The 17371-nt window shown below is 41.4% G+C and overlaps 1 protein-coding gene across 3 annotated transcripts; it reads left to right on the top strand.

Moving 5' to 3' along the window:
• Positions 1-16989, top strand: LOC126393334 (alpha-tectorin-like). 3 transcript variants are annotated; one of them, XM_050049442.1, is made up of 19 exons: positions 1-153; positions 1411-1476; positions 1959-2056; positions 4048-4275; positions 4424-4507; positions 4797-4902; positions 5054-5183; positions 6726-6969; positions 8864-9020; positions 11244-11331; positions 11460-11522; positions 11730-11932; positions 12616-12750; positions 14204-14391; positions 14884-15038; positions 15166-15411; positions 15503-15665; positions 15848-15941; positions 16496-16989. In XM_050049442.1, the coding sequence occupies exons 2-18, from the start codon at positions 1431-1433 to the stop codon at positions 15938-15940; spliced, it is 2427 nt and encodes an 808-aa protein (XP_049905399.1). In that variant the 5' UTR covers positions 1-153; positions 1411-1430; the 3' UTR covers position 15941; positions 16496-16989. The 3 variants fall into 3 exon arrangements, with proteins under 3 accessions (XP_049905399.1, XP_049905400.1, XP_049905401.1); XM_050049443.1 differs by having other exon boundaries at positions 63-153; positions 1704-2056; XM_050049444.1 differs by having other exon boundaries at positions 65-153; positions 1700-2056.
• The last annotated feature ends 382 nt before the right edge of the window (positions 16990-17371 follow it).

Here is a 17371-nt window from a genome sequence, read left to right as displayed (position 1 = left end):
TTCCTTCACTGTGCTGGTGAGTAAAAACAATTGTGGACAATGACAAAGAGTCTGTTGTGACCTCCGCACAGGTAGACGAGGCAGCCACATCAGTCTGAGCACATCCAGTGAAAGCTGCTTGACGTCCCTACTCTTCTACAGTTCCTCCAGAAGGTAAGAAAACCTAGAGACTTTTGGCTCACATCTCACATTTTTAAATCAGTTTGATTCTTGCTACAGGTTTTAGGAGAGCTGAATATAGACAAGAAAAAAATATTACAAAATCTACAAAACATATTAATAATTATGATAATAAGTGATTTTTGGCCACATGGAGAGCCCAAAAATTTGGATACTGTTACTGCAAAAAGAGTGCTCTTACACACACCTTGATGTAGACAGGTGTGCAGGAGATAAAATTAGGTCTGGATGAATTTGCATTTATTGTTGCAATCACAGCATCTTAAAGGGGCTGTTCATCACTTACTAATAGCAGACAAAAAGGCCAATATCTGCTGAATATAGGTTTGGAAAAATTGACTACATTTTGCTGCCTCCAGAATATTTTACATAGGGGCAGCCAGATGGGGCACTAAAAATCTTGGGGTGGCACACCAAAACGAGTAGTAATGAAACTGAAGTATGAAAGCTAGTTGGAAACAACATTAGTATGAGAGTTAAGGAATAGCAAACTGATATTCTTTGTTTTCTTATTTTATAATAAATATTACTAATTAGTATCTGATGTATATAAGCCAATACTGTTCCAGATAAAGATATACAATGCAGGATTTTCTTTAAAAAAATATGTATGTGTGGCGGTGTTTCATCAGCAGTGACTGCCCTCTGCCTGTATTTTTTTTTTTCTTTTTCTGTGTTTGGGACATTTATGGGCGTGTACCCCACAGCGCTCAGGTGAGGGCGGGGCTTTATAAAAAAGGTAGCGACCAGGTGCCGGACTGTAAGCAGCAGGCATCCCTCATCAAAAGTTTTGCTTTTCAGCCCCCTTTCCGATGAGCTATGCCGACATGGTTGGTACCAATGAACACCTTAAGTTGTCTAGTTTCATGAGATACCACTACTGTCCTAGTTTAATTAATTATAATTATTTTCACAAGAGGGGCCAGTTGGGGGAGCCAGCATTTTTTTCAGGTTGGCTTTGGGGGTGCCACTGTGGGCTTATAGTAATAGTAAAGTCAGTTGATCTGTTGGTCAAATGTTTTGGCTGAGAGTGAAATATATTATCTTTCAGCACTGAAGTTAGTTCATGACAGGAATCATTCATGGTCATTAAGCAGCTTTATTTTGAACTGTTTAGAGACAAAGTTTTGCCTAAGTATGAAACTATTTATTCAGTCACACAATGAGAGTATTCAGACATTTATTATATGCATGTGTAGGTAGGTTTTAATTATGTCTACTGTGTTTCAGGTTCGTGTCAGCAGACCAATATGTTCGGCTTCATGCTCCACCTGGCCGGACTCAGCCTGCTGGCGGGTAAGAAGGCTTCACAGCTGAGTCATAGCCAAACCGACTTTCTTCACACTGCATCCATTTTCTAACCAGAACGGTCTCCAAAGTTATTCTGCCTCACAAACAATAGTGTAGTGCATTATCACCATAAAATGTCAATTTGTCAAAGCTAGATTTTGATACATTTGAACAGAGCTAACAGTTCCCCTAACAGTTGGGGGGGGGGGGGCTTTTTGTCTTTTATGAGACAGGACAGATTTAAACGTGAAGGGGAAGAGAGGGGGTCACACAGCAAAGGACCGCAGGCTGGAATCAAATCCACAGCCACTGCAGCAAGGACAATGCCTTTGTACATTGGATGCCCACTAAGGACTGAGCTACCAGTCACCCCAAAGAGATCACTTCTTAATTGGAACCTTTTGAATTACTTTTTTTGTAATTTAATCCACATGAGATAAACCTCCACAAAATGTTATCTTGTGTTTAATGTGTCTTCATATCTTCAGGTGCTGCAGCAACAAACCAGGCATTTACTAGGTCTGGGGAGATAAACATTGCCTCCTGCCCCATCACCTACTATGGACAGCAATATGATAAAGTCTATGTGAGTAATATAAATGCACTGAAGTCTGCGTTTGGTCTTTTCCAATGCATAAAAAACAAGATTCAATAAACCAGAACATGGTGCCATTTACACCTCACCGGTGACTCACAAGGTGGCACAAGATATGACCAAGATGTGGGTAACTTGTAAATGCAGCGAAGTAGAGTGAGAGCAGCTGAAAACCGTCACATCTGAAGAAGATGTGTGAGACAACAATCCAATATCTAAACTTATGGCAGTTTTCATTCTTTAGATTTCAGCAGTCCGGGAAGAAGTGTGAGAGGCAGCTCCTAACTATATAATAAAAAATATTTACTTTTAGAAACAAGTCTCAAGTGTTTGCCATGGAGATGCCTCTGCAACAATGATATTAAGCAAGTGCCTCTTTGATAATGAATAAATTATATATACGGTAGTGGTTATGTTGGGTCTCAGTGAAATAAAACAATGAATAAAATCATTTTATAAAGCCAGCAGGCATCAAGTGATTGTTTTGCAAGAAAAATTCTTGCACAAAAACACCAAGAGGAGCCCAGATGCAGGTGACCCAGTGTTAAGGGGTTCGTTAATGTTCCCTCCACTGAAGTTTTAAGATGCACAAAATCCCCTCAAACAGAAAAAGACAGCACTGAATTCTTAAACAGGCCTGGAGACCAGAGTTTCTGTTTGCTAACATGAGGTCTGCATTCAATCGAGGAAGAGTCACAATGTCCTGGGCGTACCTGTTCTCAGCTCTCTTCAGCCCTCAGAGAGGGCGTGGTCACACCCTGATTGGCCCAGTGTGGAAATGCACCAAGCTGCTCTCCGTTCTTTATTAGGAGTCATTACTCACACCTGCACAACAGGTGCCCTGAATTACCCTCCACTCAACTCTGTGGAGCTGTGACATCAAGCCAAAAATGAACTGAAAAAAAAGGGATTTGACAGCAGGTATCAAACAACAGGCCCTGCTACATGCTTTTGTTACACAATATAAAATAGTGTAAAGACACAAGTTTTTTGTGAAGTAAAAATACTTTTTAAAAACTTTGTGAGAGTTTTTTTCCACATAGTAATTGGCTGACAGGAGGCCAAACTGCTCTCCTTCAGGACAGTTTAGGTGATTAAGACATTTTATTTTTTCTGTTATATTCAAAGCCAAATCTGGGTTTCCTCATCCATGTTAAATGTCCCACCTGTGAAGCTGATGTGTCCTCAAAGAGCTTCAACTCTTTCATGTTACATACACAGTAATAGAGATGTGGCTCCAAAATCAGACTGGTGATATCAAACACTTGGAGTCATTAAAGGTCCAGTATGTTGAATTCAGGGTGATATATTATAGTCCATTTCTGCCATTATATTAATTTTGTTTTCTCTGATGTATATTTCCCTGATGATAAGAATTGCTGTGTTTTCGTTACCTTAGAATGAGCTGTTTATATTTACATAGGGAGCAGGTCCTCGTATACAGAGGTCCCCACGTTGCTCTGCCTTGTTTCTACAGTAGCCTAGAATGGACAAACCAAATATTGGCTCTAGAAAGGGCAATTCGCATTTTCACCTTGGGGAACATAGTTAGCAGCTCCTCTGCAACAAGCAATGTAAGAAAAAAAATTTTAATGTGAAACTGCCTTTGAGGTTTTTTTAAACGTGTTTAAATCACCTGGGGCCGTGTTTGTATAAGTTACACAAACACAAAGATGTTTGGAAAATGGTAAAAATCATAATGTTTGTGAATACGGCTCCTGGTCTGTTTGTTTTGGAGAGGAAGAGACCTCTGCAGAGAACTCAGCCCAGTCACAACCCCGTGCAATGAACACTATAGCAATTTAACATGTGAGCTCATGCTATGTACATGAAGTTTCAGCTAGATGTCACAAAATCCTATGAATCCTACACACTGCTTCTGCAAATAAAGATTTTAAAAAACATTTCAAACAAAAATGTTCAGCTGCGTGAATAAGAAAAAAAAGCCTTTTCATTGGTTGTGTCTCTTCTGTTTGTTACAGGTGGCCTTCAATGCTGACAGATTTGCAGTTTGCTTCAATGGCTTATACAAACCTGGAATCAAAAACGACTGTATTCTGATGTCTGGAGGAACCGCTGACAGAGGTGACCTGGCAGTACTTACTAGAGAAATACCCACAGGATCTGGGGTTCATGACCTTCTGCCAAACCTTAAGAATACTGGGAAATGTGTCAACATAATTCCTTTAAAGGACAGTCAACAATCTGAAGTGAGTTGTTTTCAGTTTTGACCAGTGTTATGATCAGTCATTGTAGTTTTCATGAAATGATGTATAAGAAAGGTCCATTTTAAATTACGGCCTCTTCTAAAAATTTGTTAGTTGTCTCTGTGTCTTTGTGTCCATTTCCTGTTGACAGATTGAACAAGTTGAACTTGGCAACTTTGGGACGCAAGCGATTCTGGCAATCAGGACTTATTCTGGGTACCCAAATGCTACTGTTGTAAGTATAATGTTTAAAGTGCTGGACCTTGCACATTTGGAACCCTAGACTAGCTTTCTCTAGCGCCCCAATAAAAACAGACAAAAAACAATGACCCATCATTTTGTGCCATTGTCTATACATAGGAGAAATTTATTCTTTTTGCATTTGATGAGCCTCCTCTATGTGTTTTAATCTGTGTATGGGCTTTTTTTCTATCAGTGGGACTGTTTATTTTGTCTACATTTAGCTGATGTAACAGTCACAGACAATGACTTTTTTTTTGTTTTTGTTTTTTTTTACTTTTTAGGAGACCGATTCACAGGTCAGTGGCCTCTCGGTTTCTAAACAGACATTCCAGACAGCTGACGCAAATATAGGTGTCATCACAGACGTGAGTGGGTGCAGACTCTCAGGTTAGTAAATCCAGGAGTTGCTAAAGTGGAGCTGTATGATTCAAAAGCAAATTTGGGACATTTTATTTTGTTTAACTGGCCTACAGTTTATATACCCGTGAACAATGTCTGACTATTTAAGCTACCGACATAAACTTTTCTTAACTCCTAGGTGCTGTTTATAAGACAAACACGACAGTATGGAACCCAAACATCTGCTCTACTGTAACCTGTGATGTGAGTGGAGTCGCTACTGCTGTTAGTGACTGTGGTCCCATGGAGCGTTGCAAGGGCGATGGGAGGTAAATATTTTGTATATATTTTTCTGCTCTTCATTTTTTTTTTTTTATCTTGTTTTTTATACACCTTCTTTTGCACCAAAGTGGATAGTAGGATAGTATCCCAACTTTGTTGTGCAGTGGTAAACAAGTATGACTGTACAATGACAATAAAGATTCATCTCTCTCTCTCTCTCTCTCTCTCTCTCTCTCTCTCTCTCTCTCTCTCTCTGAGGAAATGGAGTCAGCTCAGTCAGACCACTTTAGTTAACGAAAAAATTTATTTCCATTTTCAGTATTATATTTGGTAGTATGGCTCTGTTCTGGGCCTCTCTGTCCTTCCATATGCATACGAAGAAGCCTGAGGCAGAGAGGGCATGGCTCCCTGCCCTTCCATGCGCCCATGTGGAAAGTCTAAGGCAAGGGGAGCAGCAGCAAAGACCCCCCGAGAACAGAACAAAGCAGCATCAGTGACGAACAGAAATGACATTGATAAGTCAGACACAGCATGAAAAGGAGGAGCTGGGGTGGAGGCAGGTTGTAAAGCAACTTGCAGAGGACGCAGCAACAGTAGGCAGGCCAGAGCAGTTTAAATAGGGCGCCCTGAATGAGATTTACCAATGGGTTGCATAGAAAGGAATCATGTGATCTACCAGCTGACTCTCTTCCATCAATCAGCTGATCTATCAGTTGAACTAACATGCTCAATTTCTCCACCTCCGTAAAAAGGAAGAATGTTCAGGTGATTATGATTGCCAACAATATTCAACCACATTACGGTACTTTGAATCAGCCAAGCTTGTGGATACTGTTTGGTCTTTCAGTCTTAATCAGTTTGACGGCACAAATAGAAAGAAAAATTGTTGGAAAAATGACATAACAGCTTTCCTGTTAGGTGTTGTGACCTTTGACCTTGACCTCTTCATTGAAATGCTGTCTTGATAAACAAATTGTGCCATTGAAATGGATTTAGTTCCTTTATACATTTTCCATTCCACATGTCACAGCCCAGTCGCCAGAAGAAAAATGCTGGCATTGTATGTTTCTGTAAACCACAAATGAGTTACACTTCAACTCTTCTAAAGTGGGTTGATGTTTTCACTGGGAGGTTGAGGGGCTGGTGGATGATATGACACCTAGGCAAGATGCCTGCCAAGCTGTAGACCACTGTTCAAGACCAACAAACCAAAAAACAGATTGTTTTTTAGTGAGTCATTGCTGTGTTAGCAGCAGGACAGCGCCATGACAAATGGTAGTTTTTTAACCAGACATCATGCATGTCTAGCGGGGATTGTTCCCCCCAAATATTGGTATTTTAATCCAAAACATGATTGTTTCCTAACCATAACCAGCTGGGTTTTGTGCTTCAACCTAACCACACATTAACTGCAGCATTGTTGAAATGTAAAGTTTCAACGTATCTCACATAATGACAGGCAAGTGTAGCTTAACTGGTGTTTGAGGAAATACCAACATTTTTTCTGGTGACTAGGCTGCATATTGCTTCCAGTCTTTACCAAACACTGATGGTGTTATTTTCTGTTTGTCTCTCACTGCCCCCTTCAGTTGCATGTTGAACACCATGTGCACTGTGACCGCCTCCACTGTCATCGATTTCATCGGCAGAGTTCACTCTGTCCCGGACCGATGTGGGTACACTCTGATGGAGTGCTCATCGATCCCAGGCTTCCGGGTGCTAGGGGTTTTTCAGGAAAGACGCCGTAGAGATGTTAGCTTTTTGGATCATGTGATACTGCAGCTGGACGGGGCAGGGGTTAAGATTTTCCTGGAACAAGGTGGCAGAGTTCGGGTAAGTTACCTACTACTACATTCGCCTGAGTCATGTGTTTTAGATCATCAGTTGCTGACATTTAGTACACTCTGGGCAGTGGCTGGTGAAGGTGGTCATGGTTCCTCAGACTGCACTTTTTGTACCCACAGAAACACACAGGCACAGACAGACAGCCAGGCTTGGATAACACATGACCACACTCTAGTGTGGCCTGTAATGCAGGCTGCATACAGCAATATCTTACTTTTAGTGAGACAAAATAAAAAGGCAGATTCAGTTCAATTCAAACGTTACTTCAGACTCACAAAAGGTCCACATCAATAACAGGAGAAAAGGTGTTGAACAAAAATGCTACCCATCCTTACCAAGCCTGGGCCAATAACAATTATCAAATGGACTACATTTTATACAGAAGCATTTGTGCTGGCAGTCAGGCTGGAGGTGGTGAGAGGGGAGCCCACAGCAGCTGGGGGAAACCGGCCTTTTATACCACAAACTTGGAGACCAGAACCACTCAGCTCCCTGGATTTACCTGCACAATCACACAGTCAATCAGCTCACCTTCAGCCCATCACACACAGACTCCACAGCAGCATAAACCGAGTCACCAAGTCTTTCTTAATGTTCAAAAATAGTTGTGTGTCTTCCTCTGACCAGAAATATGGGCTTTTCTTTTGGACATGCATCTGTACCCCGCTCTTGCTAACTGTTGGCTAGTCAGTTTGCGTACAACACACAGAGCTGACCATAAACAGGCATGAGACTGTGTGTTGCAGACTGTTGCAGTAAAACCCCAAGTAAGACGCATAGCACAGCAGCTCAGTGGTCTAGTGGTAGAGTGTCTGCCCTGAGACTGGGAGGTCGTGGGGTCGATCCCTGGCCGGGTCATACCAAAGACTATGAAAATGGGACCCATTGCCTCCCTGCTTGGCACTCAGCATCAGGGGTTGGAATTGGGGGGTTACACCACCACATGATTCCCGACCGCGGCACCGCTGCTGCTCACCGCTCCCTCAGGGGATGGGTCAAATGTGGAGAACAAATTTCACACACTCAATCAGTGGGACTTTAACTTTAAACTTTAACTTACTGAATGTTTACGTGCCAAAATAATGCTATGAAAACCTGAATAATATCAGCATATCCCACGTCTTAATTGGAAAATGCTACATTTGGAAAAAGGCTTAATTCTGAAAACCCAAATGGAATATGCTGCTTACATGATCCATATCCAATTCAGCAACCCGAAGTTGTCAAAATCCAGCGCTTGGTCAGTGACGAAACAACGAAAAAAGCCATCCTTTCACAATGGTATGATATGCGGCCAGTTGTCATTTTTGTGTAACAGCGCAGGGGGAAATGCGGTGGGACAACAACGACAATTAGAGCTGCAGGAGTCGGAGTAAGGCGGGCAGGAGGCGTGGTAGATGGGTCCAACAACCACTGACTTTCACCGAAGAGGCAGGTGTTCACTTCCTGTAAGACTGTAGAGTCAAACCCTGTTCTCTCTTCCTAAACTCAATCACATGCGAGTGGTTTATCTCAATTTATGGTGTTGTACCCACGTAGTGCCTTTTTTTTGACAGAGACTGTATGCAAACTGTACATTTCCTGTGAAAACAGAAGTGTATTCTGAAAACAGACAATGCATGTAACAGGCTGAAGTTGACACGGCGTCCCAGAACGTCCAACACATCCAGGGTACAATGGATGTCATATGTGGACGTGGAAAGTGCATGACCAATCATCGATATATGACGAGGTCGGAGTGAGAATGTGTTGAATTCAGAATGTTGTCGCATTCGGAAAAATAGTGGAATATTAGTGTGCATGTAAACAGACCCAGTGTCACTGTGTATTTGTGATGTGCGAGTAAATATCTCCTCTGTCACTTCACTCCTCTGTTATGAAGCTGAATGACAAAGTGCTGACGCTCAACGCCACAGCTCAGGTGGTCCACGGTGTGGAGCTCTCCAGGGGCCGGTCAGGAGTGACTGCTAAGATATCAGCCTCCAACCATATGGTGTCTGTCCTCTTTGATGGTTACACCGCACTAATCCACATGACAGGTACACATGAATTCAAAGCTAAAGGAGGTCAAGAGGCTGTGATAAAATTGTGGGTTCATGTCATATCCGTTTACTTCCTCACACGGATATTACTATTATATATTTGCTTAGTAGAGTACTGCTGGTTGGTGTAGTTTTCCTGGGAGCTTTCTCTTTGCAGATGAGACAGAAGGGACATTAAAGGCTGTGCACACCCACACAGGTGTTTTCTGTTATTCCGGCTGATTTGACCTCTACTCAGGTTGCAGGGGGGCAAAGCTGTGTTGGTAATTATATAGGTATCCAGTTTGTCCAGCTCTAACAGGTTCAACGAAGCAAACAGGAGAATTAGAGAGATGTCAGTCAAGCTGTCTTTATATATCCACACAGGCCTGAGGGAAAGTCTAATCAGCCAATATTATTAAAACCAGATCTTTCAATTCCATGACAAATGTACACCCCAGCTTTAGAGGCATACTATGCAGGGTTTTCCTAAGAAGATAATGTGAAGACTCATTCAGAAGTAATCCCTCTCATCACTCATGACCCATTAGTCTCGAGTGGTGGTTTGTTTCCCTGTAGACATTCTACCCTCTTCCTGCATTTTCTTTTCATTTCACAGTGTTGGAGACAATGTGGCGATAGCATGCAGGTGAAGTGAGGGCTGGGTGAGATGGCTGAAAATGTTGACATGATAAAACATTTTCATATTAGTTGATATCAATAACTATCATGATAAATGTCAAATTTCTTTTGAGTTAAAACACCAATTGTTGCTCCTCAGAGAAAACTGTAGAAACCATACAAGTAGTTATGGTTTAAACTATTAGATCAGAACATGACAGGTGTTTGCCAAACAGCAGAACACTTCTTAAGTCTGAGTTAGATTCAAAACATTCATTCATTTTCCATAACCACTTATCCTGTTGGGGGTCGCAGGGGGTGGAGCCTGTCCCAGTTGACAATGGGCGAGAGGCGGGGTTCACCCTGAACAGGTCACCAGACTATCAGACAACCATTCACACTCACATTCACATCTACGGACAATTTAGAGTCACCAATTAACCTGCATGTCTTTGGACTGTGGGAGGAAGCTGGAGCACCTGGAGGAAACCCACGCTGACACAGGGAGAACATGTCAGCTCCACACAGATGGGCTCCCCCACCCCCAGGTTTGAACCCCCCACCCTGAGCTCCAACCAGGAACCCTCTTGGTGTGAGGTGTCAGTGCTAACCATTGAACCACCATGCCACAGATCCAAAACAATTCTAATCAAAATAATGTCAATTAATGAAACAGTAGCATGCCAAACCTAACGTACAGATGGTTTCAAACATTTTGTGATGATTTAAACAAAAGACAGAGACAAAAGAAAAATCTCAGCCATGGTCAGTACTTTCTGTACAAGTGTTAAAACCACAGTGAGTAAAATCTGCCATTTCTCAATCAAACAAGTAACGTGGGGTCATTCGCTGCTGATGTGATGTGACTGAGGCAGAAATCATGTTCACAAACAAGAACATTTATGAAAGTTTCATTTACGTTAGGTTTAGTCATGTTATGTCATATCATTCTAATGTAATAGTAGGTTTTATTCATGTTGATTTGCTAACTTACCATTTGCATGAGATGTGGCAAATTCAATCGTGGAGTAGCGCAGCACTGTTATGCAGGGTGAAATCATCCACCCAAGCATCCATTTTCAACCGCTTATCCAAAGCAGCAAACTATTCCAGACACCCCTCTCCCCGGCAACACTCTCCTGCTCCTTCTGGGGGATCCTGAGGCGTTCTCAGGCCAGATGAGATATATAATTCCTCCAGGATGTATCATGTTAATGGACCAAGGACCATAATGGACCAAGAATAGCAATACTGAAACTAATTATATTCTTAGCAAAAGCAAGCTTTCATACAATGAAATAAGGGAGAGCTATGTATGATTATGTAGGAGGTAAAATCATGGTTATAGTTTTCTTTCTTACTATTTTCTGTTAATTACCTAAAAACCTACCTAATAAAATACAAAAAAGAAGTGTTAATTCTTGGACCCGATGAGGTAATGTGGTATGGATCCATTATTCTATATTTTTGGTATTGATCCAATGGAAGCTTCTATCTATAGTGCTGATACTTTATCTCATGTTAAAACCACTGACTACCGGCTGTCCTTTAGTGTGCTCCTGTGAGTGTCCACTTTAAAGTTTATTCATCTGTCATATGTTCTCTCCTGAAAACGACCAGGACCAAGTGCATCACCCATGCATGGCTTATGTGGCAATTCCAGTGCATCTTTGATTGAAGGCAGAGTTACCGAACACTCGGCTGCTGGGTAAGATCTCAAAGACAATAACTTGATGACAACTTCTTCTCATTTGAGCGAATAGCTTTGGAATACACTGCAGATAAAGTATTAGTTGTTGACCAGTCTTTGATCTTTTAATGTTTGTTGCCCCACAGCTGTGAGACACAGTACAATGACCCTGCTGACAGTTCAATCAACTGCAACACCACAACTAAATGGTAAACACAGATTAAACTCTATTTTGATTAATAAACAGGCATCATTAACCTGTAGAGCACACTTCACCACATTTAACATGTTGTGGTCTCTTTTAAATAGGGATGAATTTGAAACTTAAAACACCCAAAACCCCCTTTACTTTGTTTACTATGGTACATGTCTCACTGTCCTTGATGACTGGACTTTTACATTTCGTACTTGAACAGGTGCAATCACCTGAAGCAGGCTCCCTTCACTGCTTGCAATAAACACATCGACCCACAGCCCTTCATTACTGCCTGCACACGCACTTTGTGCAAATACCCTGCAGTGGATGGGCTCAAGTGTCAGTTCCTGGAGGCCTATGCCTGGGCCTGCAGCCACCACAGCAATGTCACGGTGGAGAGCTGGAGGACAAAGACCAAATGCCGTAAGACTGTCTTTCAGTATCTGTGGTTGTTCACATGACCTAATAGGCCTGACAGTACCTTGTGAATAAATAAATTAATTTATTATATGACAACTTTATTTTAAGCCACATCTTTTATCAAGTCATTATGCTAAAAGTGGAAACAGACAGCTTTACCCCAGCTAGGGTTTCCAAGTGGTATTGTTATTGTTGGTGCTTTCCTCAGAGCCTTGCCAGTACCAACAACACAGTATGCATTTACTTTGGTTTTTGCTACTGGAGATAGTAACTGCAAATAACCGACATTGATAGTTTTTGGTATCTAGGAATAGCTATCAGTAGCTACCAGAGAAAACAGAAGCGCCATCTCTTCCTGTTTTCTTGCAAAATGGTTGAAGCACTTATTTTGTGCTGGAAATAGAGCTTTCACATTCCTGAGAGATTATTCCAGGTGGCAGACAGAATGGTGAAAGTGAGGTTTATAGGGAACCAATCTAACTGTCAATGGTGTCATTATTCTACAGCCATGACATTGTCCAATTAATATTTACCTCATGATGAGTTAAAACACAAACCTTGTCTATGTCCACTTTATAAATTGGCAGATTTCTTTGTTTAGTACCATCCCATTTCAGAATTGAATTCATCTTCAAATTGAGGGCCATTGTTTTCTCATCTGTAGCTTTCCTGATGTGTGTTTGCAGCTGCTGTGCATCAGGCCGTCTGCCAGGACAGGTTCTGCAGTGCTCATGAGTTCTGTAGTGAGAGATATCGTGGGGAACCCCGCTGCATCTGTCGGGCCCTTTTTGCCTCCAACTACAAGTCGGCAGGCACTTTTGGTGAGCCATTACAATTGTGTCAACTGCTATTTCATTAGCAGCTGGAAGGATTTCTCAGAGGGGCAGCTGTTTCAGATTCATTGACTAAATGTGAAACATTCACAGACCATACATCGAGGATTGGACCCAGAGGATGGGACAACCTTTTCCTTTTTAAAAAATCAAGTAGCTTTTGGTTGTTGCTGTCATCTCCCATAACGCTTAGTAAGAAAAGTTAAACTTTATAAAATGTGGCTTTAATTTTCTTAATTTTACAGACTGAAGGTGAAAACACGCCACAACGCAAGTGCCGCTGCGAGCACACACTGGACGCGTCACGCTGCAGCTGGTCAACAGATAACCACACAAAGTTATTACTACATTAACTGACAGATCTCTGCATTAGCTTAAACTCAGCCCATAATTAAAGTTGATGCCTCACCTAAAGAGCCGATCTCCAGAGCTGTGACTCCACAGGAAAGCATCTGTTTGGCCATTGTCTTTATAATGACAGTATTGTGAGTCATTTAGCTTGGGAGATTTCTCAACCTCAACAATGAGCCTCTCCTCATTGATTCATCGTCAGACACAACACACAGCAACAGCTAAAGAGTTCTCATTATACATCAGGGGTGAGGAGAGGAGTTGAGCTGCTGTAGGAGCTGAGATTTTAAAAAAAAAACTGCTATGGTGGGAGCTGGTCTGTACAAGCAGAGAGCAGTGAGGGGATAATGCATTTAATTCCTGGGGCAGTGAGGCTGGAAATAGGACAGTAATGTGAAGTGCCGCGGGGCAGCATATCTAGGAGCATCAACGGGCATCTAGCTGCCGGTGTGGGGTTGTACATTGAAATAGTGGCACATTTCTTGCATTCGAAGAGAAAGGGGGAGTGCACACCAGGGTTGGAGAGGTGCTGACCATTGACGAGAAAAATACAAATTTGAAAAAAAGATGTCAGGCGCACACTCTAAGACTCAATGCAAAAATATTTTCTTTTATTCAAGTACCAACGTTTCCTCCAGACCGTCTTCATCAGGGTTTTTGATGACCCTGCTGAAGACGGTCTAGTCGAAACGTTGGTACTTGAATAAAAGAAAATATTTTTGCATTGAGTCTTAGAGTGTGCGCCTGGCATTTCTTGCATTTGCCACCAGTGTGTTTTGGCCTTATAGCTAGCAGACAGGTGTTCATTTGACATTTTTAGGCAATTTTTTTTGGGCACAGAATACTTATAACAGTGAGCTATCAATTAAAAATTATTTCATCCATAAAATCACATGCAATAGCATTAAGAATAGGTGTTAAAGTGATACAGTTTAAAAATCCACAAAACTCTCAAAGGGTCCTTTACAAAACTGAAAAAAGACTGCAGGGGAAAAAATCAGTGTTGAATTTATGTGTACATGTTCCTGATGTTTGCTGTTGTGGACAAAAGCTAAATTAATATCATATTGTTTTTTAAACTGATGGTCAGGTGAGCCAACGGTCTGCAGGCATAAATCTGCTTCAGTGTCTCTCGCTAATTGTCTCTTGGAGGACAAAAGCATCGACTACTCTGTCTTACACCTCAATGACCAGGACTGTAAAGGGGAAATGGACAACATGACCCACATGGTGACGTTCAGCTTCGACAGCAGCAACACTTGTGGTACAGTGGTCATGGTGGGTATCCTTAGATACTAAATCCCTTTTTATAGTAGAAACTTAGTGTTTGTAGTCATTATGTGGTTGCATGAGTGTAGTTAAAGATATGAAAGTACTATTGTTGTACTTACTAAAAGCGTCACTGTACAGTACAGTAACTGCTGCAGCCTAAAACCTTCATATTTGTTAATGTACTCAACTGGGACTCATCCCCAGGTCATCAAATACCAACGCACTGATAGCAACACACAGGGCACCCTTTAACGTATCTATGTGACGCACACATTGCAACACCTGGTTTCAAAGAACAAATCTGCTTGATAAGGTTTCAAGAAAAGATTATGTTTTGGGTTAAAATAAATGTGTTTGTTTTGTAATGTTGCATCAATATCACACGCCAAAGGTCCTGACAAATTTTTGGTATTTCACAACCTGGGAGTGGGAACAGGTTGAACTGTCTGGTTGATTTGAAATTGCAGTGATAATGTCTGTCTCCATGTGACCATGTAGGCAAACAACAGTCAAATTATCTACAAGAACAGCATCATGACACGAAACATCTCCACGTTTGGCTCAATTAACCGTCACAGCCCAGTGCATATTGACTTCTCCTGTTATTACACTCAGCCGGATATCAAGACCGTGGCCATCAAACTCAAACACAGGTGTGTGGTGATTGTGTACATCATGTAGTTTCATGGTTGTCACCTTTCTGTCACCAAGAGCAAGTTGACCAAGCTAAACTTGGTTATTGTGTGCAGTCTGAAGCATCTCTGTATCTCTGCTTTCCAGCTCAGTGATCCAGCAGATTACCTCTGGAGAATGGACTTACAATCTGACCATGAAGGCCTACACCAGCGCTGACCGTATGAATGCTATCCAGTCGAGCACTGACATCCAACTGGATGAGAAAATCTGGGTGGACCTTGAGTCAGATGGCCTGGATGAACAAATGGTTGTTCTGGTGACTGACTCCTGCTGGGCAACCGATCAGCCTTCGCCAAGTGGAAGCCTGAGATACGACCTCATAATCTCAGGGTGAGACACACAGAGATACTCATGGTAATTAAACCTGTCTTTATTGTTGTCTGCAAGTCTGTGTCATGTCTGCTTTCCTGTTTCTGAGCAGCTGCCCTAACCCTGCTGATGACACAGTGAAGACCGAGGGCAATGGACTGGGGACGTCCAACTCCTTTTCTTTCAATGCGTTCGAGTTCTCTGGCAAGAATGATGGCGTCTACTTGCACTGCAGATTGGAGCTGTGTGTCCGGGATGGGGATGCCTGTGTCCCGGTATGCATGAATATATTCACATAAATGCATAAACATGTAAATAGTGAAATTTAGGAATACTGGCACAAAAAGACAGATGTTTTAATAAATGGCATCAGTTGTTTTGCTTCTCACTGTTGGGTCTCAAAAACCTGTACCAACCGGATCCTAAAACTGAATCTCTCTGTCTTTAAACTGCACAGACATGCAGCCACTCCAGGAGAAGGCGTAGATCTGTCATGTCAAAATATGAGGATGAAAATCCTGCCTTTATCACCATGGCCTGGACTTTTTAGGGTAAGTGCAACTCTCTAACTGATTCACTCTTCCTACTTCAACAACTTCTGAGCTCACTTTAAAGACGATCTATTATGCCCACTTTCAGGGTTAGTACTTGTATTTAAGGTTTCTTGCCTCTTTAAGCATCCCTTGCAAAAAAGCGCAGTCTGCTCTAATTGGTCAGCATTTCCTGGTCTTCCAAATCGCTGCAGTTCTGCAATTGTTATTCAGCTCGGGGAATGACTGTAACAGAGAACAGAGAAACTTTTTATCATGAAAAATCACCAATAAAAGTTGATCCAGCAGGAATAGGATCCGAAATGTGGGAGAAATTAACATCAGCAACAAGGAAACTATTCAAACAAATATAAACTTCAACCTCCAGATCTTGACAAAACACCCACCCTGTTACAGATAACAACAAGTTACCAAAGATTAAAGTACAAATATCTCCAAAATAGCTATCAGCTAACGATATCAGTTCCTTTCTTTAATTTCACTGCTGCTTTGGTAAAGACACATCTGTGTTATGGATTAAGAATTAACAATAACTTGGATTTTATCTTCCTTAGGTTTCCATGGAGATTCGGACTTACCAAGAAGTCATAGTGAATCCTTTCTTGAGTCTGGGATCAGTTATTATTTCTGTGAATGTATACCAGCACATATAATCCTAATAACCAGTCAGTTCTATCTGTAAATTTGTTTGGTCTTGTTTTGGGTTTCTGGGATTTCTTTCTCTGAGATGGTGAAAGTGATTTCTACAGCTTTGGAGACTTACTGAGTTGATCGGCAGCAGAGTGTCTGGAAGTAAGCACCTGGGATTACTTGATCCCATAAACGTGGATACTGTGATATTTAGGGAAATCTTATGTGGGATATGTTTCAATAGAATGTGTGGCATTCTTCTGACCAAGTTTGGACAAAACTGCAATCAAACAATGTTGGGATTGTTTGACATTATAACCTGCTTCTATCTGTAGCTTTAAAAAGAAAAGAACATGTATGCTTTACTGTATCTGCCTTTATTATGATCAATAAACATCATAGATGTGTGGTAATGTAACATGAGCTTTGTAGTGTTGTTTTTTTAAGGTATACCTAATAGTAACACTGTCATAGGCCTGAGTTTTCCTGGTGCCTCCTTATTGTTACTTATGATCAGTTTAAATGTCCAGTGAGAAGTATTCAGTGGTATCTAGAGGTGCGGTTACAGAACTTAAACTTCTCCTTTGTGTTAAGGATGTAACAGTATGGAAGACAACGTGAAAACACAAATGATACCGTCTGCCTGAGCTAGTTTTTGGTTTGTCCCTCCTGAGCTATTGTAGAACAATACGGTGGACTCAGTGGGAGATGACCGACTTCAGATGGTTAAAAAAAAAAAAAAAAAAAAAACAGGATTTTTTTTTCAGGACTTTTTATTAACAGTTATTCTGGGCATTTTA

Source organism: Epinephelus moara, chromosome 7 (assembly GCF_006386435.1).
Source record: "Epinephelus moara isolate mb chromosome 7, YSFRI_EMoa_1.0, whole genome shotgun sequence".
Classification (NCBI taxonomy): domain Eukaryota; kingdom Metazoa; phylum Chordata; class Actinopteri; order Perciformes; family Serranidae; genus Epinephelus; species Epinephelus moara.
Note: the sequence above shows the minus strand (reverse complement) of the source record. Positions and strands in the feature narration are given on the sequence as shown.